The 26,721-nt window shown below is 33.5% G+C and overlaps 1 protein-coding gene and 1 long non-coding RNA gene across 2 annotated transcripts; one reads left to right on the top strand and one right to left on the bottom strand.

The window, feature by feature from the left end:
* Positions 1 to 14,760: 14,760 nt before the first annotated feature.
* On the bottom strand, positions 14,761 to 16,713 carry LOC114278163 (abscisate beta-glucosyltransferase). The gene is made up of 2 exons (XM_028220163.2): positions 16,179 to 16,713; positions 14,761 to 16,075 (listed from the first exon to the last, which is right to left on the bottom strand). The coding sequence occupies exons 1-2, from the start codon at positions 16,618 to 16,620 to the stop codon at positions 15,000 to 15,002; spliced, it is 1,518 nt and encodes a 505-aa protein (XP_028075964.2). The 5' UTR covers positions 16,621 to 16,713; the 3' UTR covers positions 14,761 to 14,999.
* A 518-nt stretch (positions 16,714 to 17,231) lies between these two features.
* On the top strand, positions 17,232 to 21,745 carry LOC145820916 (uncharacterized). The gene is made up of 3 exons (XR_014362954.1): positions 17,232 to 17,431; positions 18,461 to 18,502; positions 20,889 to 21,745. It is a non-coding gene; the product is annotated as an uncharacterized LOC145820916 (long non-coding RNA).
* Positions 21,746 to 26,721: the final 4,976 nt, after the last annotated feature.

Genomic DNA, 26,721 nt, shown 5'->3' on the forward strand with positions numbered 1-26,721 from the left:
GCTGAGGATGAGGAGATTGATAGAGGGTACCCAACTTTCGGACAGCCCGAATGGCAGCATAGCATATCCTGCATCCCGCAGCAGGTTGGTGCCCTAGTTGATGAGGCCCACGAGCCCGTACATGACCACCCACCACATCTTGTTCCCCCCGTGCCTCCCCAAGGGGACCCACTCTACATGACTCGTGAGGAGTACTTACACCTTCAGCACTCTGTGGATCAAGTCCACAGTACTCTTCGTGATCATCACCAGAGTCTCATGGAGTTGCGCACGAATTTTCAGGCGCATTGCGACTATTCTCGGGCGACCTTCGACCAGCTGCTCGCCAACCAGCAACGGGTTCAAGATGACACCTTTGAGACGCGCTCTTTGATGCAAGCCTTGTTTGCCCAGCATTTCCCACTACCACCACCACCACCGGCTTCCCCGTAGTACCCACCTGTATAGTGCTTTGTCTATTTTATTTTTATTTTTATTTTACCTTTTTAGTTATTTCTTTTCTTCACAAAAAAAAAAAAAAAAAAAAAAAGAGTGAAATGTGTATATGTTACTCTCTGCCTACCTGGATGTGCACCTACAATTCTGATAATATTCTCTCATTTCTTTTTACTTTTCCATTGAGGACAATGTCATATTCAAGTTGGGAGATGAGGGTTATATTTTCTTTTGTGCATTTCTATTTGGCTCATAATTCATGCTTATACCTATTTCACTTGATTGCATTACTTCACTTGATGTGACTTTTTGCTAGTATGGTGATGATATTTGCATATGTTTATTAGAGAGCATAGTAGACTTGTATGAAAAGGGTTTATTGGGTATATACTTGCATGCGATGTTTGCACGAGGAGAGTTGTCTCCGTTTGTGGTATTAGTACGCTTGTCATGAGTATGCCTTAATTCACATGAACACACTATCATAGCGGTGATCTTTTTATTATAATCCCTGGTGTACATCATTGATAATAGTTAAAGTTGCAGAAAAGAATAAATGAGGAGTCAAGATTCTTTTTAAAAAAAAAAAAACTTGACTTGTTTGGGTTCGTAGCCTTTTTAACTCGAGTTATTAAGCCCGTAGGGGTGTCTCTACACCTAATGCCCTAAAACCGTCTGATTTGGGAGTCATTAGCCCAAAACTTGCTACATGGGTTAATTAGAAAGCTTAAGGGACTTGGGCATTGCACAGTTAAGGAAAAATAAGACGAATGACTAGTTCGGATTCGTAGCCTTTTCAACTCGAGTTATTAAGCCCATAGGGGTGTCTCTACACCTAATGCCCTAAAACTGTCTGGTTTGGGAGTCATTGGCCCAAAACTTGCTACATGGGTTGATTAGAAAGCTTAATGGATCAGGACATTGCACAGTCATAAAAAAAAAAAAAAAAAAACTTTTGAAAATCTTGGCTGCAACAGGTTAGTTTTTTTTGTATATGTTGGGTGTTATTATGAGTTACATTGGGCTATTATAGTGGACAGTTAACTAATATGGAGATTGCACTTTACACCGAGGGTACTCATGACTTGTCTACTAGCATGCACAAGTACAGGGAACTTTACTTTTGTATTAACTAAATTGTGGTTTTGACTCAATAGGTTCCTTCATGCTTGTCCACTGTGCCTTTAATGACTCATGATGTCTCAATATCACACTATAGTGGTACATAAGTTGATTGTTAGGTGGAGTAGTGTGGTTATTTGTTGTTGAGTATATATGAATATGTTAATGTTTGTGGGTATCATTTCTGGAAACCCTCACGAGATTTTACTCATCCACTTGGGGTAACTTTGTGGTTTAAAGGCTTGTTGCATATGCTAAATGCAACCATTTTCCCACAAAAGAGGAAATAGATAGATTTTGTTTAATTTTATGTTATTTTACTTGCTTGAGGACTAGCAAGTTGTAAGTTGGGGGATGTGATTAAGGCCGAATTGTACATCATTGAGGCCGTTAATTAGAATCTCTTAACTTCACTTGCTGGTCAAACTGTATACTTTATGTGTGTTGAATGTCAATCAGGTTGTACATCGTCGGAGCATAAAATGGGCAAAAAGACAGAATTTGTACAGAGTTGACTTTTCCCGCACATGCGTTGACTTTTTCTGGGAAAGTCAGCCCGACATTTTAAACCTATTTGGACGAGATTGGAAGTATAAAAAAGGAAGGAATAGGCTTTTCTAGGGTTCTGAACTTGTTTTGACCTAAAGAGAGAGGCTAGGGTTTGGAAGAGAAGAGAAACAAAAAGCTTCAAGGATGTCTCCCATGGTGGTTCCTTCTCCATCTACCTCATTCCACTCCTTCATGAGTGGCTAGTCTCTTTCTTTAGGGTTTTGATGAAACCCTTGCAATGTAATTATTTAGTTTTCTTTTAGATTTTTAATTATGTAAAGGTTTGAATATTTTGTATGGTGATTTAGAAGTTTCTTTTATATAATTTTCATTATTTCTTCGAATATTTGACTTTGTGTGACTGTTGAATGTTATCCATACATGAGTTTTCTATTCCTTCACATTCAAGGTATGAGACGAACCATACTACGAGGAACAAGTCGTATCACTACTCTAGTTTAGAGTGAATGATTCGTATTACTTGAGATGGTTCATGCTCGTACATTGAACGCGATGATCTTCTTGTTAAATGCTTTGAGCTTGTAATTGCGAAGCATTAATCCGTTCAAACCATAGCATAATTGATTTCAATTGGAAACCCTAATTACGTGGCTAGTGGTGGACTCTTTGTCCTAGTTTTTCCCCCAATTCAGTATACACAATTTCATTTATTATTGATAATTTAATTCCTTAGTTTAATTTATTTGTTATTAAATTAGGTTATGAACAATCAAACTTTTTATCAAAATTAATTTAGGAATTTAACAATTAAATTAGTTTAATTTCACAATTGTCCTTGTGGATCGATACCTGGACTTGCCATTATACTAAAAGAATTTGGTGTAGTTTAAGGTTTATTTTTGGTGTGTTCAACGACCCATCACCATTACTTAGCTTAATTATAACTCCTTAATCAAGCCTATTTAAGGCCACTTCTAGCATTATTGAGACACCTTACACTCTTGTAACTTCACTCTTAAGCCTAAAAAACGTGAGAGAGGGAGACTTTAGAGTGAAAGACTTGAATTCAAGAAGGAAATGAGGATTTGCTATGGAATTAAAGGGCAATTGAAAAATTGAGCAAGAACTCAATAGGAATTCAAGAAATTGAGAACTTTAGGTAAGGGTTTCAAGCATTAAACTTGTGTTGACTCACCCGTGCTTGAATTCAAGAGAAGTTAGAGGTTAAGAACAAGAATTGACCTTAAGAATAAGAATTAAGATCAATCCATGCATTGCATGCATAATTCATGCTTTTTGAGCTCCATTTTCACATATTCTTACATGCAAGTGCACACCAATGCTATATTTCAAGAGCTCACTTTGATTTTCCTTGAAAACACTTCATCTATTCATGTTTTGGGAGCTTTGTATTCAAATCATTGCATGCATGTTATGTTTTCATAAGTTTAAACTTTACTTTAGAAGAATTCACTTGTTTTTGGACTTGAAGTAAAGTTTGCAAGTGTTTTGAACCATTGAATTCGAGTTTTAGAAAAGTTTAAACTTATGAAAACATTGAATAATGAAGTTCTATGAGTTTGCAAGTGTTTTCTCAAGTTTCAAGTCCAAAAGATGTGTTTTGAACCATTGAATTCGAGTTTTAAAGCTTGGAAGCAAATCTGAAAATTCTAGAATTCCGCTCTCCGCTCAAGCGACAGAACCTGCGCTCGAGTGACCACTCTTTCTTTGGCACTCCTGCTTGAGCGATCAAAAGTTGGCTCGAGCGTAAAATGCATGCTCCCAGAAGTTTACAAGTTTTGTAAACCGCTCGAGCGACAAGAGTTGCGCTCGAGCGAAGACATCAGTCTCACGCTCAAGTGATCGTCGAGCATGCATCAAGCGGAAAAATCAAGCAACCAGTACTTTTGTAAAGTTTACAGACCACTCGAGCGAAGGGAGTTACGCTCAAGCGACCACTCACATGCTTGGGCGTGCGCTCGAGCGAAGGAAGTTGTGCTCGAGCGAGACTCCTGTTTCCAATATATTTGACTCTATGTTTTCTAGTGCATTTTAGAATCTTCATTGCATCCTAGGCATTCCTAGGCCAAGGTTAAGACATAATAATAATGATAAGACTTAGAAACACACTAAGAACGAGTTAAGTATATTCCGAACGTGTGTTTCAATATGTATCTGCTATGTGTTTGTGTAGGTCACGCGCCATAGACTATCCGAATCGCCCGCTTTCTCTATTTTGCTGTCGGAGCCATCTGTGAGTAATAACTTTATAAAGTTATGTTTAACTTTAATTATTTCTGATGATACATACTGATCAGTTTCTGAACTACTATATTTTGTTTGAAAGAATTATTGTCCAAGTTTCTGAAATGTATTCGTGGCATCCGTAGCATCATATGATATTTGGTCATTATTTTCATTTATATCTATCTTTGTGCATATAGTTCATATCTTTCTATTATTCTAATAGTTGTTTTGCAACTTCTTAGAGGAATTCACCGTTTTTATCTTGTGTCTACTTCTCTCTTGTATTTGTTGGGTTTGAGATTAAGTTAGGATTATCTTGTTAGATGTGTTGTGTGGGTCATCGGAGTGCCTTTATGGCCGTCCCTCTATAGGTCATCGGAATGCCTTCACGACCGTCCTTTCATGAGTCATCGGACTTGTTAACACTAATGGATGTACCACGTATTATCATGTGAAATGTATGGACTTGGAATACAAATATGATTATGTATATGAAACAGTTTCTGCTTTGAAATCTGATTATGCACAAGACTCTGTTTCTGTGATGGACATTAGTCATCAAAACCTTTACTTTGTTATTATTCACTAGGCTTCCGCTTACTATTTATATTATGTATGTAGGTGAGCAGGCACGTGACCAGGCCTAAACTGCTGTCTGGAGAGTTTTGGGTCAGCTAGCCACCATGCTTCATGGGGAGGTTCTCGTTTTGTAAAGTCAAGTTTTGTGATCCATGTCAATGATGTTTTGTTATTTTGTTTTCGTCTACTTGTATGCTGGGCTAAGTCCCTTATGATGCTACCTGTATGGTGATGTAAGACTTAAGAAAGTTTAACGTCACTTATGCATGTATATATATTTGTTTTGAAATCTTCTGTCTCATATATGTCTACACAGCTCTATGAACATTCTATTTTGTATATTTGCTTCCGCAGCCCCTCTGCTATTATGATTTTCAGGTTAGAGGCCTTTGGTAATCCCAGGATTACTAGCCGGTTACAATGCTAAACTTATAAGGGCGGATTTGGGTCGTGACAATGTTGTTTTGGAATTCGGGTCACTCGAGCCTCCCAAATTTCGAGCTACGAAGCAATTTTCTTTTTGTTGACTCAGCATCAATGCCCCCAATTGTTACATCAACCAAGCATACGATGGTTTTGTGAAAGAAAGATAGAAAATGACGTATCAAGTGGTGTGTAGGTTTTTTTTTTTTTTTTTTTAATCATTGTGAATTCTTTTAAATTTTTAGATTATACTAGACCAGATGACTTGAAAATTATTTTTCAAAAAAAAAAGGTAAATTATCTTGATACCTCTTAAGATTTTCGTTTAATATAGATTTTCTCCTTACATTTAAAAATTATATTTCCCTCGTTGAGATTTGTAATCTCATTACAAATTATCATCTGAATTGTTGATATCATCTTCTAAAATTTTTTAAATGATCATTTTGCACTTTTTTTTTTCTATAATTTCTTCTTCTTATCATCATGACTACATTTTACAATTTTTCATTATTAAATTATACCTGAACATATTTTTATTGAGTAATGATATAAAAATAAAAATTTTATATACAATTTTCAATCATAATGATATAGGTTAATGGTGACCTTTCATTTTAAAACAAAACACACATAAACATGATTTATACTTACAATAATATCACTATCATAATATTTTTATGATATTTTTTATATAAATTTTTATATATGAATATAATTTTTCATTTTTATTTCCATCATTATATCTAGATTAGATTAATTTAATCTAGATATATTTAAAAAGTATAAATTTTGAATAAATTTTTTTTAAAACAAATCCATTGAATACAACAAAATAAGAAAATGTATTGAATTTTTATATTTTTATATTTTTTGTATTTGGTAAATTTGAAAAAAAAATCACAAAATATTATACTTCTTAAGTATATTTAGATAAGGTGTATCTAAAAAATAAAATAAATACTTAAAATTTAAAAAAAAAAATTGTACAAATAAAAAATATTAATTTTTTGTGCGAGTTAAATTAAAGAAGATGATTATTATTTTCCTTAAAATGACATAGGCAAAATATCTATATTATTTTATTATTTTATATGTATAAAGGCTAAGGTACAAATATGTCATTTTAATTTAACAGGGGAAAAAATGTAATTTTTCAAATGTGAAACGGGGATCTGTATTAAACAAAAATCTCAAAGGGTGTCAGTGTAATTTACCAAAAAAAAAAAAAACCACATAAGTTCAGAAAAAGCAAAATATTAAAAAAAATGTTTTTTTAAGCTAATTTTAGATTTTTATTTTTATTTTTTAAATTTATCTACACAAAACGAACAGAACAAAAATATAAAAAAAGAAACTTTAACATAATTTTGAAATTTTTTTACTAAAGGTAAAAAAAAATTCAAAAAAATATGACTTTCTTTGTTTCCAAACAAATTTTACAATTTTTTTTTTTTAGGGGGGGTTTAAAAAGGGACATATTAAAACTTAAGTAATAAATAGCTAATCCCTTGGTGTCACTATTTGCACACCACATTTCATCCCAATGCACACCATTACTCAATGCACACTACTACAAAAATAGTTAAAGATCACACTTTGATAAAAAAAAAATAATAATAATAAAAAAATAAAAAATAATCTCACTTTTATTGAAAGTGTAATAAAAAAAATTAGATTGATATTTTAATCACACTTAATTTGATTGAGTGTGGTAATATTTATTTTTTATGTCACTTTTCAATTAAGTGTGATTATATATATATATTTATTTTAATCACACCTTCTAATTAGAGTGTGATTATATATACACTACTACTTTTTAATCACACTTTTTAAATAAGTGCGATTATATATATATATATATATATATATATATATATATTTTAATCACACATTCTATATATTTTAATCACATATTCTAATTAAAGTGTTATTATTTATATTTTTTTCACCACACCTTTAATTAAAGTGTGATTATATATACACTACTACTTTTTAATCATACTTTTTAAATGAGTGCGATTATATATATATATATATATATATATATATATTTTTAATCACACATTCTAATGTTTAGTGAATCTAATATTTAGTTGGACGGACTGGATATTATAAATGAGGAAAAGATTATTTTACCCTTTTTCAATTGTTTACTAAGTAATAACAATATTATACATATCTTTAATATTTTAACTATTTTTAGCTAGATTAAATAAAAAAAATTATTTTATTTTTTACACAATTAAATAAATTTATTTTTAAAAAATTAAATAAATAAAATATCAATAAAAATATAGGTTATTTTTTAATTAAAATTTTAAATAATTTTATTTTTAAAAATAATAATAATTAAATAATGAAATTAAATAAAACATCTATTAAAATTTAAATAAGGAAATTAAATAAATTATAAACAAAATTTTAAAATAAAACATGAATAAAATATCTATAAAAAATTATTTTAAAAAATTAAATAAATAAAACATCAATAAAAAGTTAAATAAAATAATTTTATTTTTAAATTGAGATATTTAAATTTTATTAAATTTTACTAAATATAATATATAATTAAATAATAGATGGTCAAAATGATCGTTTCACCCTTTAATCCCAACAGTGGATAGTCATTCAAAAATTGTTCCACCTCTCCCATAGGATACAATAGTCTCCCATATAGGAGATAAGGAATCCGGTTGGATTCCATGTCCGGTGGACTAAAAAAAAAAAAAAGAAGCCAGATTGAATGCTTCTCTCAGATTACAATCCACACAGTAAATAGTCCCCCCATTATCCCTCCAATCAAACACACCCTAAGGTCACACATTAACAATGCCCAAAATTGAAAATGAGTTAAAAGTGTTTTGAAAAAGTGTCTAAATGTTAAAAAGTGAGAGTATTATATTCATAAAAAAATGTTTTAAATTTAGTAAAAATTTATTTATTTATTTATTTGTTTTTTTTTTTTTCTTGTGCCTTAGGGTGACTATATATTAGGAATTTGTATCACATATCATTAATTATCTTAATAATTATTTTCAAAGAAAAGAAAAAAAAATTGTGAAGGGATAAGAGATTAGCCCAAGTCTAAAGAAATTAAACATTGGCCCGGAAGGACATAAAAGCCCAAATAAGTTTTTTAAGAAGCCCATTGGAATAGTAGCCAGCTGGCACGCCTATGAGCGTGAAGGGCAATCAAGCATAGAGATAGAAATATCCACAAAACGAAAGAGGAATGTTGGATTAAGTTTCATGTAGCAGTAGAAACATCAGATAGTAAATGCAGAAGCATAGGTCAAGCCTAATAGACGGTAAGGCCATCCGATCAATTTGATCCGACAAATACAGAGTTGACCAAGTTGACCACTAGCATCTGACATAATCTGTAACATAATGATCAAATAATCAAGGGTAAAAGCAACTTGGCAACTTGCCCAACCAGAGCCAGATAAAGACAGAACCCACAGATTGAATATTGACCCAACAGATGAGATTCAAGTCAAGAAACTATAAAAAACAAAACAGGTAAAACACAGAGGACAGACGAGAGGTGATCAAAAACCCTCTTTTAAATATAAATTATATTCTTATAGCCAAACAATATACTGACTTGATTGTTGGAGAGTTCTCTTGACCTATCCAGGTTGGGAGTGATCACTGACATTTTGGTTTCTCTTGGCAGAGTAAAAGATAGACACGTCATCTCATTTTTCTCTGTGGAGATTTTCTCCTTGCACCCACATATATATATACAGACAAGTGATACACAATAGCAATAAAAATCTAATCCCAAGAAGTTGGCCTACTAGGTACAACTTTGGGGCCTAGGCGTGTATTCCCTTTTAAGTCTTAGATTCAACTCTTATTAGGAGCAATCCGCTCCTTGGGGCCACCTCGCAGACTTTACCTGAAATTCACTCAATCCACGTGGAGGGACACTTTACGTAAGTCCCGAATTAATCAAGATGCCCATAAACTGGTCCAAGTACTTGATTATAACAATAAATAAATAAATAAATAAATAGCAATAAAAATCATGATTTATCTCTGCCTATCACTCTCCACTAATACTCTCACACCTGAAGCGGTAACTCACTTTTGGTATACCTCCATAATTGTTGATGCTTTACTCAAAAGCATGGTTTTGAAAACTGGACCGGATCGGCCGGCCCAACTGATTGAACCGTCGACCGATCGGGGTTTCAGTTCGGATATACCCTTTAAACCGTTCGAAATCAAAAACTGGCTTATTTAGATAGAGAGAACCAGTAAAACCGGCGGTTGAACTGCTGAATCAGTCGACCCGAGGACAGTTTGTCGGGTCAGTGAAATTGAAAATTTTGAATTTTTTTTTGATATTTTCTAACTTTTTTTTTTTTATTCTTCCTTTCTTTTCATTCTTTCTTTCTTATTATCTATATAAGAAAATTTTAATTGGAAACTCTCTTTTAAGGGGTCTCCTCTTGTAAGGAATCTCATTAAGAGTTTGAAATTATTGTGAAAGTTTCTACTTATTTATAAGAAAAAAATTCTTCCTAAAAAACTCAAGAAATCCACGTGAGACTCAATCAAATATATTGGAGGGAGACTTGAAATTTTGATATTCCTTCAAAATTTTTACTCTTCTTTCAATTAAATTATTTGAATTAAAATCATATGGAGGGAATATTGAATATTTGATTTTTTCTTCCAAAATTAAAATTAATAATATTTTAAAATATGTTATTATATTGTTTAGTAAAAAAAAATATTAGGAAAAATATTTAAGATAATTTAATATTTTTAACTTATAATTTTATTTAAATATAATTTTAATATATTTATTACGTCACGATTCGATTCCGGTTCAACTTGACAGTTGAACTGGTGACCCGTCCACCCTATCCTTTTTTCGGTTCGCTAACAGATTCGATTTTTAAAACATTGCTCAAAAGTGATATATGTCTTATGATGTGTAGTTGTTTGGGATGATTTAAATAAGTGTACTTTTTGTCTTTTTACAAAAAGATGTGCAGAAAAGTAGAGAGATGATATAATGAAAAAAAGATAAAAAGATAAAAAGATGGATTATATAGGGAATGCCAAAACACTTCTATTTCTTGTGAGTGAACTGATTGAGCCATTTTATTTTCGCTATATTTTAGGTTATGTTCGGATAATAAATTTGAATAAAAATTAGAAAGAAAAAAAAAAGTGTGAAATATACATATTTTTTATTCACTTTCTTTTTTTAAAAAAAAAAAAATTTCTGCCCAAATTCATTACTTCATCTATGCTATTATCCCCCACACGTCTCACATGGCTAGACCAATCTCAACTCAATCATACAATTACAAATTGCAATAATTTCATTTTGATACAAAAACATATAAATCTTTTAGTGAAAAGTTTCGAAAATGCTGTATGACTCATATAAAATATTTTATGTATTTTTTTATAATTTAGTTGAATAAAAAATAAATAAAATATTTTGTAAGAAAAGTATTTTTTAACATAGTCCCAAAAATGAAGTTAATTTTTGTGAAGTTGACTCCCCTTCTAGTACACTTGGTCTTTTAAAATAGATCTCCTAATTTTTTATTTATTTTTAAAGGTATAGATATCCTAACTCACTAATTATTTGATAAAAGGGGAAGGCCCAATTTTAAAAAGACTTTCTTTATATACAGGAATAAAATTAGAAGAAGGTTATGAAAGGTCATGACCCCCTCTTTTTGTGAAGGATACTATTTGCTTCAATAAAAATTATATATCTCACTTTTTTTCAACCTTACATTCTTTTTTTATTTTACGCAAACCTGTCAATCAAGCCGAAACTCAACCTATGAGTGTCAAGGGAGGATTCCCCACTTAGGGCAACCAAGCAAACCCCCTTTTTTTAGGCCAAGTTTGGGAAGACTAAATAAGTGCACTTTTTGTCTTTTTAGACTAAAAAGTTGAGGTTGAAAATATGAATGTTTGGGTTAACTTTTTGACTTTTTATGGAAAAATGTGTAATAAAAAATTGTAAAAATTAGTTTGTAGGAGAAAATTAGAATTGGGAATTGTGCAGCCGTAATTGTTGACTTTTGGTGAATAGTGATGACTTTTTAACTTTTTGAGTAACTTTTTAGCTTTTTGACTTTTTTTAAACTACCCAAACTTGACCTTAGTACTAAACAGGGATGGAACCAAGAAGAGAGACCAAAACTTCTCCATCCAATACCAAATTACTTTTATAGTGTTCGATTTATTTATTGTGTGTATATATAACTTACATATCATATTATATATATATATATATATGTTTGCTAGTGTATTTGGTGAAAAATTTTTATTCAAATTTTGACCCTTTCAATAATAAAATTCTAGTTTCGTCTCTGCTTATGTATGTATGAAAAAAAAAAATTCTTTGATAATCAAAGTAATTGCAAAAATATCTCTACTTGTAAATAAGAAACAAACCGTTAACTCACATGTTAAATTATATATAAAATATTATATTCTTTTAAAAAATGTTTGTATTGTTTGTAAAATATTATCGATAATGCTTATAAAAATTGCTTTCGCTAAAGGAAATTTTCAAAAATTAAAAAGTAAGTCTTATTTTTCCAATAAAATTTCCATTCAATCCTATTTACGCATGAATCAACTCTTTCAAGATAGTATTAATAGGATTTAATGGAAATTTTGTAAAAAAACTAGGACTAAGTAATTTTTCATCTTAAAAAGTGAGAAAATAAATTTTAAATAAAATATAATGTTTAAATTTATAAAGGCCTCCTTAAATTTTTTTGCCCTAGACCACGAATATATTTGAGCCGCCTCCGAGTTAGCCCATGTCTTTAATCCAATTTTATAGGGAAATTTGGCTATAAACCCCCCTTATCTTCCTTTATTGTTAAAAAGACTAAGAAAAAAATTATACTTTTAAAATCCCCTCATAATTATAAAGTCTTATATAAAGGACAAAATTTATTATTTAAATATTTTATCAGACTATTATACCCTCAATTAAATCTTCCCTAATCACAATCTCAATCTCTCAAGCTTCGTCTGATACAACTATTGCATATACATAGATGATGACTCCATGGCTAGGGTTTCAAAGGAGGTCTGGTCGGAGTGACCAAATCTGGTAGCAAATGCCTCCATAGAAACAATAAGAAGATCAAAATAGCAAAAGTTCATCCTCAATCAATGGCTTCGTTGTTTGCACCTAAGGAATAAGCTCTTTGTCTCAAGATCTGAATAAGCTCTTTGGAGATTTGAAAGCTAGGGTTTCGGAGCAGATGGGGGAGATTCGGAGTGTGGTGGAGATGGCTCAATTGGAAGCAGAGAAGAAACATGATGAGGTTGTTGATGAGATGCTTGCGATGTTGAATGCGAAGGCTGAAGCTTCGAGATTGAAAGAAGTTGAACAGGAGGTTGGGAAGGATGTGGATGAGGAACAGTAAAATATATGTATATATATATATATATATATTTGTGTGTATGAGTGTTGTTGAACACATGTATTATTTTCATTGAGATTTGTGATTGTTGATGGAGTTTTAGAAGTGTTTCTTCTCAATTAGAGATGTTGATTAATTTATTTTGTTTTTGTTTGTTTGTTTTTTTTTTTTGATTTATTTTTGTTGTTTTTGATCTAATTTCATTTTGCTCTGTTTTTTTCATTTGACAGAACCAGAGTAAAATTTTACTCTGTATGAAAGTAAAATTTTACACTCTGAAACTAAAGTAAAATTTTACTCTGTATGAAAGTAAAATTTTACACTCTAAAACTAAAGTAAAATTTTACTCTGTATGAAAGTAAAATTTTACTCTGTATGAAAGTAAAATTTTACACTCTAAAACTAAAGTAAAATTTTACTCTGTATGAAAGTAAAATTTTACTCTGAAACTAAAGTAAAATTTTACTCTGTATCAAAGTAAAATTTTACTCTGAAATACATAGTGAAGATGGCTTAATAGAAGAGCTAATAGATATGAGGGTAATATAGTAAAAGAAACAAGTTTTAAAATATCAGGGGGTTTTGAAAGTACTTATATAATTCTTGTCCTTTTGAAAGACAAATTAAATAGTGAGGAGGCTATCCCCAAATCTCCCAATTTTATAAGCAATTGGTGTATCCAACTCTTCCGCCCCTGCTTTCCCATTTGCCAATGATCCCCATCTGTGTGTTTTGAAACCCTCATTCCACTGGAATTGGGATCCTCCCCTTGAGTCCCCTCCTTAATTCCCTCCTTGCAGGGGCTTTCGGGTCCACTTTGAGGCCCAGTTTTGATAATCCGAACCGTTAATATTTTTAGATTTATTCAGTATATCATACCTGTAAAAAATCAAATTGATCGAATATCATAAAGTATGTGTTCGGAAAATTGTTTATTAAAAAATAGTTTGTAGTCCCAATTTTCTGAACGCATACTTTCTGATATCCGATCAACTTGATTTTTTACAGGTATAATATACTGAATAAATCTAAAAATATGAACGGTTCGGATTATCAAAACTGGGCCTCAAAGTAGACCCGAAGGCCCCTGCAAGGAGGGAATTAAGGAGGGAGCTCAAGGAGGGGATCTGGACTCATTCCACTGATAAGAGTTCAGATGATCTGGATTCATGTCTACAGGAATGCTCTGCCAACGCATAAATAAAAACACATTATTCATATAGTTGAACAAAATTTAGATACTTTTGTTTGTCGAACCTGCTTTTAGAGAAATAAATTGTCCTTGTCAATTCTATATACATTTTAGATCCTTCTTGGCGAGCTTGTGGCATGCATGTATTCAAGGATTTAAAGGAGTGAATCAAGGAGGTCTAGCTTAATTGGCTAGCCCTTTGGCCACCAAGTCTCTCTTATGTGGTCTTGGATTTCATTCTTAGGAGTAGAATGAGAGAGTAAATTTTTTTTTGGGAAGTGTTTGGGTATGAATTTCAACTCTTCCAAAGTGCTAACTTAACAAGTAACTATGAAATTTTACCGATCCAAAAAAAAAAAAAAAAAAAAAAATTGAAGGAGTGTTAATTCCAAAAAAAAAATAAATTCCAGTAGAGCTATTGTTTAAGGATTTCAATAATACTCCATAAAGAAAAGTATATTTATCGACATTTTGAATATAGCCCACATCATACGAATTTTAAATTTATACTTTACTTTCAAAATAATTTTTTAGATAAATATTTCAAGTAAATAGCATTTTTCTTTTTATTTTTTATCAGCAACAAACACATTGTTATACAAATTCAAAAATTAGATTCAATTTTTAAACCTAATGATGTGGCAATTAATTAAGATATCTATAAAAACGCTCTCTCTCTCTCCCTCTCTCTCTCTCTCTCTCTCTCATATCTTCTGTAATCATCAATTGATCATATCACTTATATATCATTAAATTTAAAAAATAAATTTAGAAAGTGGGATTGTATATAATTTTCCTTAAGACAAATCCAAGTAGTTTCCAAGAAAGAAAACATTATTAGCACCTACGAAAACACTACAAAGATCAAACATTACAAAAGGCTTGCAACAGATCTGATAACTCAAGAGTCCATAGTCATATTCTGGCCAGTAATACCAGCCACCCCGAAAAAACAAAAGAGCAGTTGTTTGGTTCAGAATCATACGTCTACATCACTATTCTAGATAAGATTCTAGAAAAAATTTATTGGCAAGTAGCTTTCTTTGATACCAGAATCATAAATTATTCGCAAAAATAGGCCGACGGGACTTAAGCTCATTGATCAAAGCAATGATATCAGCATTAGACGAGCCACCGGGGTTTGCAGCTTTCTTAGCCTTCTCGCTCAACTCTTTTACTCGCCTTCTCATCTCCTCCACTTCATCACTACCACCACCCATCAACCACTTCACCGCCGCCTCCACCTTCTCTCTAGTCACACTCATCTTGGGTTCCCAAATATAGGATGACCATTTCTCATTCCCCACTCGAATCCCAATCTTCAACACATCCACGACGAGGCTTTCATTGAAGAATTGATCTGCTATTAGCGGCCATGTGATCATTGGAACGCCTGCTCCTATCCCTTCAATCACAGAGTTCCATCCAGAGTGTGTCAAGAACCCTCCAGTGTTGGCATGTTCTAAGATTAACAATTGTGGTGCCCACTTCTTTAATATCAACCCTTGCCCGGACTTGGTCACCCTCTCCTCAAATCCCTCTGGAAGCTTTTTGCCTCGGTTTTCACTTCCTTCTTCCTTTTCTTTCTCGTCTTGGCCATACTCTGACATATCTCTGGCCACCCAAATGAATGGGCAACCAGAAGCCTCGAGCGCATGAGCAAGCTCGAGGAACTGTTCGGGAACCATACTAGACTGGCTCCCGAAACTAACATAAATTACTGACTTGGGTTGTTTGGAGTCAAGCCACTTCAAAATTGTGCCTTCATCAATGGAGTTCTTTTCGCCCCTCTCAGCCTTTTCTTCGGCTGCATTGTTGAAGAGACATACCGGTCCTACGAGCCATAGCTTTCTGCCCATTTCATTCTTGAAATACTCAGCATAAGCCGGTTCCAAGTCATAAAAGGAGTTAATTATAATCCCATAGCTCTTCAACTCAGACTCTATAATGTTGTCAGCAAATTGTCCATAACCAGTTCCTTTTTTTGTAAACCAGTATGGAATTTTACTCTTGGTAAATACAATGTTGTCATCGGGAAGACCAGGCAAAGCAAAGGACTCTGCTTCAGAATTTACCTTGTCTTGCGGTGTGTATCGTCGAAGGCTCTCTTCACAACAAAGAGAGAACAATCCTGTAACATGAATCGTAATTTTAAGAATAGTGATGTACAAACAAAAAATTTATACAACAGACAGAGACAGAGAGAGAGAGAGAGAGAGAGAGAGAGAACAAACCTGTAACATATAACAAGAACCTGGGAACGGCGAGGCGAGCACCAACGTCGGCAGTCCAGGGATGGAACATGTCGCTGACAATGCAATCGGGGCGGCGTTCTCGGATGAATTGCTCGATGGGTTGTTGAAGCTTCTGGATGGCCAAGCAAAGCTTCTCCATCATGCCAAGCGAGCCGGCGAGGAGATTCTCACATCCCTCAGGCAAGCCGAACTCGGCGGTGGGTAATTTGAAGGTGTGGAAGCTGATTTCATGACCTAATGACTGGTCTCTCTCGATCGATTTCTGGAAGAGCTGAGCGTAGCCTGGAGTTGTGATTATGGTCACTTTAGCTCCATGAGCTGCAAATACCCTTGCTGTGTCTATGGCTGGGATCATGTGGCCTCTTTGCACTATCCATGGCAAGAAAAACATTTCTACTTTACCATCATTTGATGAATCCATGCTCTGTAGAGAGAGAGAGAGAGAGAGAGAAAAGCTGAAAGCTATTTTGGTTGCTTTGACGCCCCTTTGGGTGGTCGTTGCTTTTGCACTATCCGTTGGGTGGTTGTTGATTTATAACCTCAAAAATTTAGAAATTTCTTAGATATTGATTTGTGATTATAAATATTGATTTGTGATTATATATTAATTTTAAGCAGTAAATAAAAATCACAATCAAACAATCAAGACAAATCGATACACTACAAGAAATTAGTCCTTTAGAGACTAATATTTAAGGACTAATTAAATTTGGTCGCAAAAAATAATCTTTAGGGACAAATTTAAATATATGATAATTTACTTACAAGATTGTAAAAATAATTATTAATATTCTCACTTAATATTTACATAATTTTTTTAGACTAATAAATTTGGTTGCTAATATATTTGCATAATTTTTTTAGACTAATAAATTTAGTTGCTAATATATTATTAACATTTAGGGACCAAATATTTTCACCATTGTCAATTAAAAATAATTTGAGACCAATTATTTTCATTATTTTAACAATTGAAAAGTCGGGATTCAGCCCTAACTTGGTCATTCTCTCTCTCTCTCTCCCTCTGTAATCGATCTTCATACCTGTAAGAGCTCCAAGGCAGATTAAGCTCCACATTTGAAGATTAATAGTCGTTTTTCAACTAACAATTGAAGATTGAGCTCAATCTTCAATTGTCAATCTTCAATCTCTGCACCTCGGTTTGCTCAATCTTCAGCCCTAAAGTCGGGAGCTCCAAGGCAAATTGGGAGCTCAATCTTCTTCAAATTTTGGTGCCTCTCTCTCTCCCTCTCTCTCTCTCTCTCTCTCTCTCTCCGTAATCGACCTGCAAGAGCTCCAATTCAAACTTTCAATTTCTTATCGTAATCGATCTGTGTTTTACATAGATTGAACTGTTTATTGTATTTTCAATTTCTTATCGTGTTTCAATCTGTGCCTTACTTTATTTCTTATCATGTTTCAATCTCTGTTTATCGTAATCGATCTCCAATCTCCGTAATCGACCTGTTTGTTGTATTTTCAATTTCTTATTGCGTTTCAATCTGTGTTTTACAGAGACTAAACTTGTTTCTTATCTTAATGCTTGTTGGAATTGAACAATTGTTTACATAGATTGAACTTTTGTGTGTGTATATATGTATGTCTAATCTATTACGTGTTGGAGATGAAGAATTGGGGATGCGTAAGAGAAAAAGGACACAAGAATATCATCTATTCTTTGATTATTTTTGCCATTTTTGTTATAAATCAATAATGAAATCTACGCCTCAAACAGAATTGCATTATAATAGATTATTGTTCTGATTTTTTTTTTCTTTTTTATTTTCCTTATGGTTGATGAGAATCTTGATCTTGGAGTTCCTTGGCAATAAATCTTAATTTTCTACATAGATGGCATTGTGTAGGTGCATCATTATGTGAACAAAAACAAGTAAAGCATAAAAGATAGCATGAGTTGTAATAGCTTTGTTCAAATTTCTAAATCTTGATATCGAAAGAACGCAAACAAGGTCAGAATATGAATAGAACTCAAAGGGATAATCCTATATTCTATGTCCGTGTTTTTGGATTTTTATCTATATTTTATATAATAGTTAATAACCAACATTTTCTTTTGATACTCGCTGGTTTCCTACAGCTCTGTCATTATGCCACAACACACATAGAAGCAAATCTTACACAGGCTATTTTATGTCATACATGTTGATGCATGATATCAGTTATTGTTAGGTGTTTGTTCTTCTCGATAGACTTGATACTTGTCCATGGACTGACCAAAGAATTTTTTTTGGGTATGATAGGTGGATTTGGCAGTATTAAAGCTGCGGTTAGCAAGGTTGAAGGTAAATTGTGCTTGATTTCTTGCCATTTTTTTGAATTTTCGCTTTCTGATTCTACAACCAATTAAGAAATTAAGGCTAAGATCTATCAAAATAAATAAATAAATAAAAGGATCAACAGATTGTTGTTTTTTGATGAAACTACATTAACAATTACTCAATGATCAGGAATAACACACCTGTTGTTTTTTGATGATTTTATTTGCCTCCTCTTTGGTGCTCTTTAGTATATTATTTCTTATTAAAATCGGTATTGTTAATATATTCTTAATTATACATTCTACCAGTTAGGGGCCATTGCTTGGTGTTATGGTAAAATGCTCTGCCTACCGAGCTTCAGGATGTGACATCGAGTTTGAAAGCAGCCACTTAGTTCATATTATGCCGAAAGTTATGCAATTGACCCATTCTAGCACGCCCTTTTTATTTTTATGCAGTTTAGAGGATTTGGCAAAAATCTCTTGAATTGAAAAATGTTTAATAATATAATTAGGAAATAAAAGTTTAAATTGGCTGTCGAATTACGGGGTTGAAAAGCCATGATTGCCATGTTATCTTGCAAAGATTGCTTCCTATTGCTCTACGTGGATGTTTGAAAAAGGATGTGAGCAAGGCATTACTTGACTTTAGCTTGTTCTTTAAGGAGTTATCATCAAAGACATGGATGATCAAGTTGATGATTATATGATTGATGATGATAGTGATCCGGAAGATGAAATTGATGATTGATTCTATCGTCCTTGAGACTAGCGGTGAATTGTCTGAATCAATTGTATAATAGTATTTTGTTGTGGTATGCCATGTTTCATTATCTCGGTTGTTTAAGTGTTTAAAAACTTAGGACACTCAGTTTCTTATAAAATGCTTTTTATAGTAAGTATATTACTTTTGCTAATTTATTTGACAAGCATTGCCATCCCAAAAAAGTAGCAGCTACATCTTTGGAAAGACCAACATTTATTTGTCATATTTACACTTGATTATTCATCCTGAATTAGCATGGAAGTTGCTGGAAGAATAATTTACCTAAAGGAGATGTTTGATGATTGAAGAAGAGATGTGCTTTTTATTATTTTATATTGATATGTTCCCTTCTATATTTGAATCAGAGTAACCAAAAGATGTTGAAAGCCTAGCGATTTGTTTTTTTGATTGCATGTTTTAATCATGTTATAGGCCTAGCAGTAACAAGTTGTCACCACCACTAGGGTGGAGGTCTGTGCTTTATTAACCAATAGATATGTGTTCCTTTTGCGGCTTCTTTCTCCCCATTGTTCTCCTTGGAAAGAAAATTTTTAAGATTATGATTTGGACAGTATATGGATCAGAGTTGTATGTTTTGGTGGAAGAATTAATAAAATAGCCAGCAACCCCAATGGCTTATCTTATCTATGATTTACATGTTTAATTCCAATTTAACAAAGTCTTGAAGTCAATACACAATTTGTGCAGTTTAGCAGATTCGTGTGTTTTATTAATTATTGTAAGAAATAATTTACTATACAGACATACATCTTTATAATATTTGTTCTAACTGTGATAAAAAGACAGATTGTGGACTATCGATTTCCTACATAATTATGAACGGGTCTTACTATTTTGATCTGTACAAGTGTGAACTCACTTAGATTATAAAACATAATCCAAACTCACTTAGATTGTGCCAAACCCTATTTTCTTTTTAAAAGTTGGGGAGTAAAAGCTATGAATGTATTTCTGAATCAATCTTTTCTAAGTTACATAGCATTTGGTTTGAGGGTAATGTGACTTCTATATTTTGGTTACATTAACCTGTATCATTTATGGCTATGTAGATACATACATGCTGTCCGGAAGAGTAGGACTTTGGTATAACAAACTGTTTATTCTCATATTAAGATTTGGAGGTTGAATTGAATTAATATTGGGGGCTGTCCATTTTAATTTGAGTGCACATTATGTGTTAACATGATGGGTCTGTTAAAATCTCTCCCCCTACTTCCCAATAATCTCCCCCCCCAAACTAGAAATGCAATTCATACTAACTCAAATAAACTGGGTATTGTTAATTAATGTTTGCTAAGCGTGAATAATGAAACTTATGATTGATATGCTTCTGTAGGTTGTCTGGTACCTAGAAACAAGGATGGCATGGCATCTAAAAACGCATGTGTGAAGAGAATATTAGACCTGTTAATACTTTAAAGTTAGAAAATTTAGCTTTTGGGAAATGCTACTTTAAAGTTAGAAAATTCAGTTAGAATATTAGACCTGCTACTAGATTATGGTGCTTTCTCTACCAGTTATTATGTTCTCTCTAGGATAAGTAAATCGGAAAATCAATGTCTTCAGTTGCTCTGTTACAATGTATATATAAAATGACTATATTTAATTTCATGAGCAATTGTAGAAAAAACTTAAAGAGCGGGAGAATGAAGCTATAGAAGATGGATCTGGCCCACTATCTGATGAGCAGCTTTCCATTGAGGTGTTTGGGCGTTAGTCTGGCTACATAAGTGGTTTAGGACGTGGTCCTAAACCTAGTACAACAGCATCTAGTCGACGTACTCGTGCTGCTCTTGAGATAGAAAATGAGGAAATTATAAAGGAGCTTGAAGAGCAACGGAGAATCAATGAGGAACTGAATGCAAGAGTGCACAACTTGGAGTCTAATAGCGTAGAGGTCAATGCCAAGATTGATTTGGTGCTGCAACAGATTAGTCGGGGAGGTTTTACTTCTGATTTACGATTATAGTAAGTACCTTTTGCTCTAGATAGATCTGTCATAGTTATAAATTTAGTGTGTTTGTTATTTAGAACATTTGATTATGATAACGTGCTTGGATTATGATAACCTTATTGTGTTGATTCTAGGTGACTCACTTTCTTGTTGTGTTGATTCTTATTATAGCTCACTAATACTCCAAGTACACTGAGATAACGTGTTTTTTTAATTATTTGTAACTTATTTGATTATGAATGACTATTGATTATTTAATGAGGTTATGTTGTGTTGATTCTTATTATTTGATTCTTCTTTTTGAATTTTGGGTTGGAGGGATGTCCAAAGGGTGTCACACCTAAGTACAGCTTGAAGCCTCTTGTGCCAAGCCTGTCTAATATAAAGCCTGATATTGATGTTGAGAAAATGTTTTTCTAGATATTTTCTTTGAAGAAACTATTGTTGCTATTCTTCATTTGAATTGTTACTACTTTGATTTGAATTTGGAAACTTTCAGTTTTAATTTTTGTCAAATTTACTTTCTATATACTCATTATGGTTTGGGAATAGAGTGGGTTTGATATGTGGATGTCATTTTTTTTTATAAATATGATTGGATGACATTTAATTTTGTGCATTTTAGCTATGAGATTAAATGATTACAAAATTTAACTTTGATTTTTAGTGACGAAAATGTGTTGTAGAGAAAGTTATGTCTTTTAGCGACCAAATATCATAGTCGTTAAAAGTGTCATTATTTTGTTTTTTGCGACCAAATTGGGACATTTTATGACGAAGTATTAGCGACCAAATGTTTGGTCTTGTAAAATTAAACATTTTGTGACAATATAAAATTGGTCGCTAATTGTCATTTTTGGGGACATTTTCAAAAATTGGTCGCTAAAGACTTTTCTAGACGCACTTTTAGTGACTTTTTTAGTGACGAAATTAATTTTGTCACAAAAACCATTTAGAGACTAAAACAATAGTTTTAGGGACCAAAATAATTGGTCGTCAAAAGTCTTACATGTTGTAGTGATACAACGATTTTACGTGAAAAAATCACAATTGGACACATCCAATTGGACACATCCAATTGTGATAAAAAAATCATGGGCAACAGCCACAAAACAATCCACTAAGAAGATATAAAGGAATTACACAGGTATACTTTCAATTCTTAGTGAATCCACGCCCGAATTGAACCAACCTCTATATGCCTCTTCCAACCCCGTCTTCACCTCGGAATTGTTTAAACAGTATATAACAATCCTAATCAAACAATCAAGACAAATCGACACAACGATTTTACGTGAAAAAATCACAATTGGACACCTCCAATTATAATAAAAAAAAACCATGGGCAACAGCCACAAAACAATCTACTAAGAAGATATAAAGGAATTACACAGGTATACTCTCAATTACTTAGCGAATCCACGCCCGAATCGAACCAACCTCTATGTGCCTCTTCCAACCCCGTCTTCACCTCGGAATTGTCTTGACGATGAGCCACTCCGGAATCCACCAAAGCTTCAGGCTCGAATTCTTCAGAATCTACCGAAGAACAACTCTCTCTTTTGTGTAAAACAAATAAATAATCCTTTGATGTATACTCTTTAAACCATGAGTTGAATACTCAATCAAAACATCAAAGAAAACTAGCAAAATATCCCCAGATATAAACCGTAATATCCAAGAAGAAGATCTGGAGCAGTAAGTAAAGTTTTGGGAGAAAACCAACTACTTATAGAAATCCAAAGTAATCCTAGTTTTGGAAGAAATCCAATTCCTTATAGAAATCCGGATTTTGAAGCTCACTCAAGCGAATCTTCTCTCGCTCGAGCGAGAACCTTAACTCGCGTGATTTCCACTAATGCCTTCGCTCGAGCCACGAACCCTTCGCTCGAGCGAACAATGAGCTCTTTTAGGTTTTTGTATAGACGCAATCCTTCACTCGAGCGAGGACTTCTTCGCTCGAGCGAGTAAGGGCGGACAGCCAATTTTGAATGCAATTTTGCATTTTGCTTCGGGCGCGAGCTGACCGGGCAGCTCGACCCCCGTCATAATCAGCGAAGTGGCAATCTTGAAAGCATTAACATCACAAACTTCTCTGCAAGGCTCGATTCGGGTTGGATTCGCATCTAATAAACTCATAGCCTCACTGAAATAAAAAGTGCGAAAACAAATACAACTAAAAGGAGTTTTGTCAAACGGGATTGCCAAGAAAAAACCTAACAATCTCCCCCTTTGGCAATGTCGTGACAAAACACACCTAACAAATAAAATCCTAATCACCCCAACCCATTACAGCCAACAAACGCCCACTTCTTTCTCAAGGTCATGATCTGCAAACCAGTTATTAGTGCCACAATCTCCAAAACAACTATTAGTCCCACAAGAGTATATGAAAAAGCAATAGACATATGACACGATTATCTTGAAACATGAGATGGAAAACATGAATAGATGAAAACTAAGACTCATGAAAAACAACTCTCAAACAACAAAAGCAAGATCATAAACCACACAAGCAATGATATGACGATGTAAATACCAGGAACATGCAAAAAGGAAATAATTAGCAAACAATGCATAGCAACATGCAAAACAACTAGCCAATCTCCCTTACCAAACAATCAAAGTGAACCAAACTCCCCCTCACTAAAAGCAACCACAAACACTGAAAATAGTGAACAAAAAGCAAACGACAAAAATATTATGGTGGAGCAAGCAAGGAATTTCAGATTAGTACCTTAAAACACACAAGACTATCCAAGAAGCACAATTACTAGGAAATACAATGTGCACAGTCTGTAGAAGATTCCTTATGAAAGAAAGTGATGCATTATGTGAAAAGCATAGATTCCATGATAAAAGTATGGGTGTGACTCTTGGAGTTCGACAAACACTAGATTCAATCCTAGTAGTGATCTGAAAGCTGGACCTCTGATAAGAGAATCTAAGCACAACTAAGGAAAGTCAAACCACTAGGAATCAAGGTGTATTTGGTGAGTGGAAGCGGAGGCTCCCCCTCAATCAATTAATCCTTTTTTTTTCTTTCTTTCTTTTTCACATTTTTTTTTTATTTTTTTATTTCTTTCTTTTGCACATTTTTTCTTTCTTTTGTACACTCATTGGCGGCTGACACGCTCAAGAGTATGGAAAACGAACCACAGAAGCATGGATATAATAAGGATAGCCTGGTTGGTGACTCTGAGGTAGCCTTTTCCTCATGGCTGGACTACAAAGAATAGAGGGAAAAGCCGTGGAGATGCAAAAAGATGGAAGGTGGTTAAGAGACTCAACATCACCCATGATATGCTAGTATAGGTCAATTCATCTAGAAAAGCAAAAGATCAATGACGAAAGTCCATAGAGAAAAAATAATCACTAAGGCGGAAAACTCCAAAATTTGCTAATCCAAGAGTGTGTACAGAATGAGACATACTAATCAAAAAACACACACTCCAAAACGAGTAATGACCACAGAAAGCACGCATATATTAACATGTAATGGATATTCTCATCAATTCCAATATGCACCAAGGCCCACTCAAAAATTTCAAGCTTGCAAAACCATACTAAGAAAATCTTTTTGGGATTTTTGTTTTCAAAAAATAAAGCAAGACAAAAAAAATGAACAAGCACGCATGTCATGATAAAAAAAACACACAGAAACCCAAAAACTAAAACGACAAAACAAATTAACACAAGTCAAGTTTTCTCACCCAAACTGCTTTAGTACAAACAAAGTTGTGAGAATTGCGGTTCTTGGGTAGTGTCTTGACGTTATGGTTCCCTTCCCTTTCAATGGGAACCTGTCTCGACATGATTTCCAACTTCCTATTTCTAGGTCTAGGCAAATGCAGACTCGCTCCCTAGTTGGTCTCAAGCATATCAAAATAGCAAGGTTTATTATGACCCTTAACCTCCTTACAACCAATGAAGTGTCTCCCACCCTAGGAGATGTTGGAATTTCTTCCATCTCTATGAGACACTCTCCCATACAACTTATAACAATAAGAGCGAATATGACCATGCATACCACAATGATGACAAATACAAACAGAGTGTACCTTCTTTTCTTTGGCCTTACCAACTCTAGGATGTTTGAGAAGTCCACCCTCATGTTAAATTTTTTGTCCTCCCTTTCCTTGAGTTCTTGTATCATGAGATGTGGAAGCACTCTGTTTTTGCTCTTTCTTACCACCAAAGCCAATGCCACTCTTGTCAGAACAAATTTGTTGAAACCCAATGATATTGTCCAAAGTCTTTGATCCTCTGTTCCAAAGACCAATGGTAGCCATAGCACACTTGAGTTTTTCCTCTTTCTTGATCATTAGTTCTTCCAAAGCAAATTGAGACATCTCGAGAGTTTTAACTTTTTCTTCATATGTTGCATAGAATTACTGTAGCTTATTCCTCTCTGTCTCACAAGTCAAGAGTTTTGCACAAAGAGCTTGTCGATCATTAGAAATCTTAATGGCATCATTCCTAGCCTCGGAAATCTGTTTCTTTAATTTGACATTCTCGCTTTCACATGCTTTGAGTTTCGTAGTGAGTTTGTCATTCAATTTGGATAAGTTAAGAGACTCCTTATACAACTTTTCATAAGCTTGCTCAAGCTCTTCATCATCACTCTCCGAGGATTCATCATCAGTGGCATTCTCAACCGACCTCTTCGGATACTCTGTTCGTCCTTCAGTTTCGGAAGCCGCCATGAAAGCAAGGAATTGTTTATGTTCCTCTTCACCTTGATCTTTGTTGTCACTTTCATCTTTATCAGATTCTGATTCATCATCCCAAGTAATGGCGAGGGCTTTCTTCTTCTTCGAACGAGTGGGGCATTCTGAAGCAAAGTGGCCAAATCCTTGGCATTCATAGCATTGGATTTTTTCAGAGTTCCCTTGTATCTTTCCTTTCTTCTTCTTGGCTATAGAATTAATTTTGAGTTTATCTTTGCCTTTAGATTTATGAGTATGAGTAGACTCCAAAAGATTAGGATTCTTTTTCAAAAAAGATTTTTTAAATTGTTTAACAAAAGCAGCCGTAATCTTGGAATCTATCTCACAATCCTCATCAGAATCCTCTCCAACTCTATGAGCACTACTAAAAGCAATATCTTTTTGTTTCTTTTTGAAATTCCTATGTGCCTCATAAGTTTGGAGATTTCCAACTAACTGATCCAACTTGAGGTTGTCAACATCTTGAGCCTCCTCAATAGCCGTAACTTTTGGTTGGAACCGATCGGGCAAGGATCTCAAAATTTTTTCCACAACTTTGGATTATGGTATTTTTTCACTTAAATTGAAGCTGGAATTTATAATGTCACTCAACTTCGCATAAAATTCATCAAAGGTCTCACTATCTTTCATTGAAAGGTTTTCGAAACTAGAAGTGAGCCTTTGAAGTTTTGAGCGTTTAACAGAAGGAGTGTCCTCACGAATAGTTTGTAAAATATCCCAAGCCTCTTTTGTGACTTCACAATTACAAATACGACTAAACTCTTCAGGTGTGA

The sequence above is a fragment of the Camellia sinensis genome, chromosome 3 (genome assembly GCF_055761805.1).
Source record: "Camellia sinensis isolate YWXY chromosome 3, ASM5576180v1, whole genome shotgun sequence".
NCBI classification, from domain to species: domain Eukaryota; kingdom Viridiplantae; phylum Streptophyta; class Magnoliopsida; order Ericales; family Theaceae; genus Camellia; species Camellia sinensis.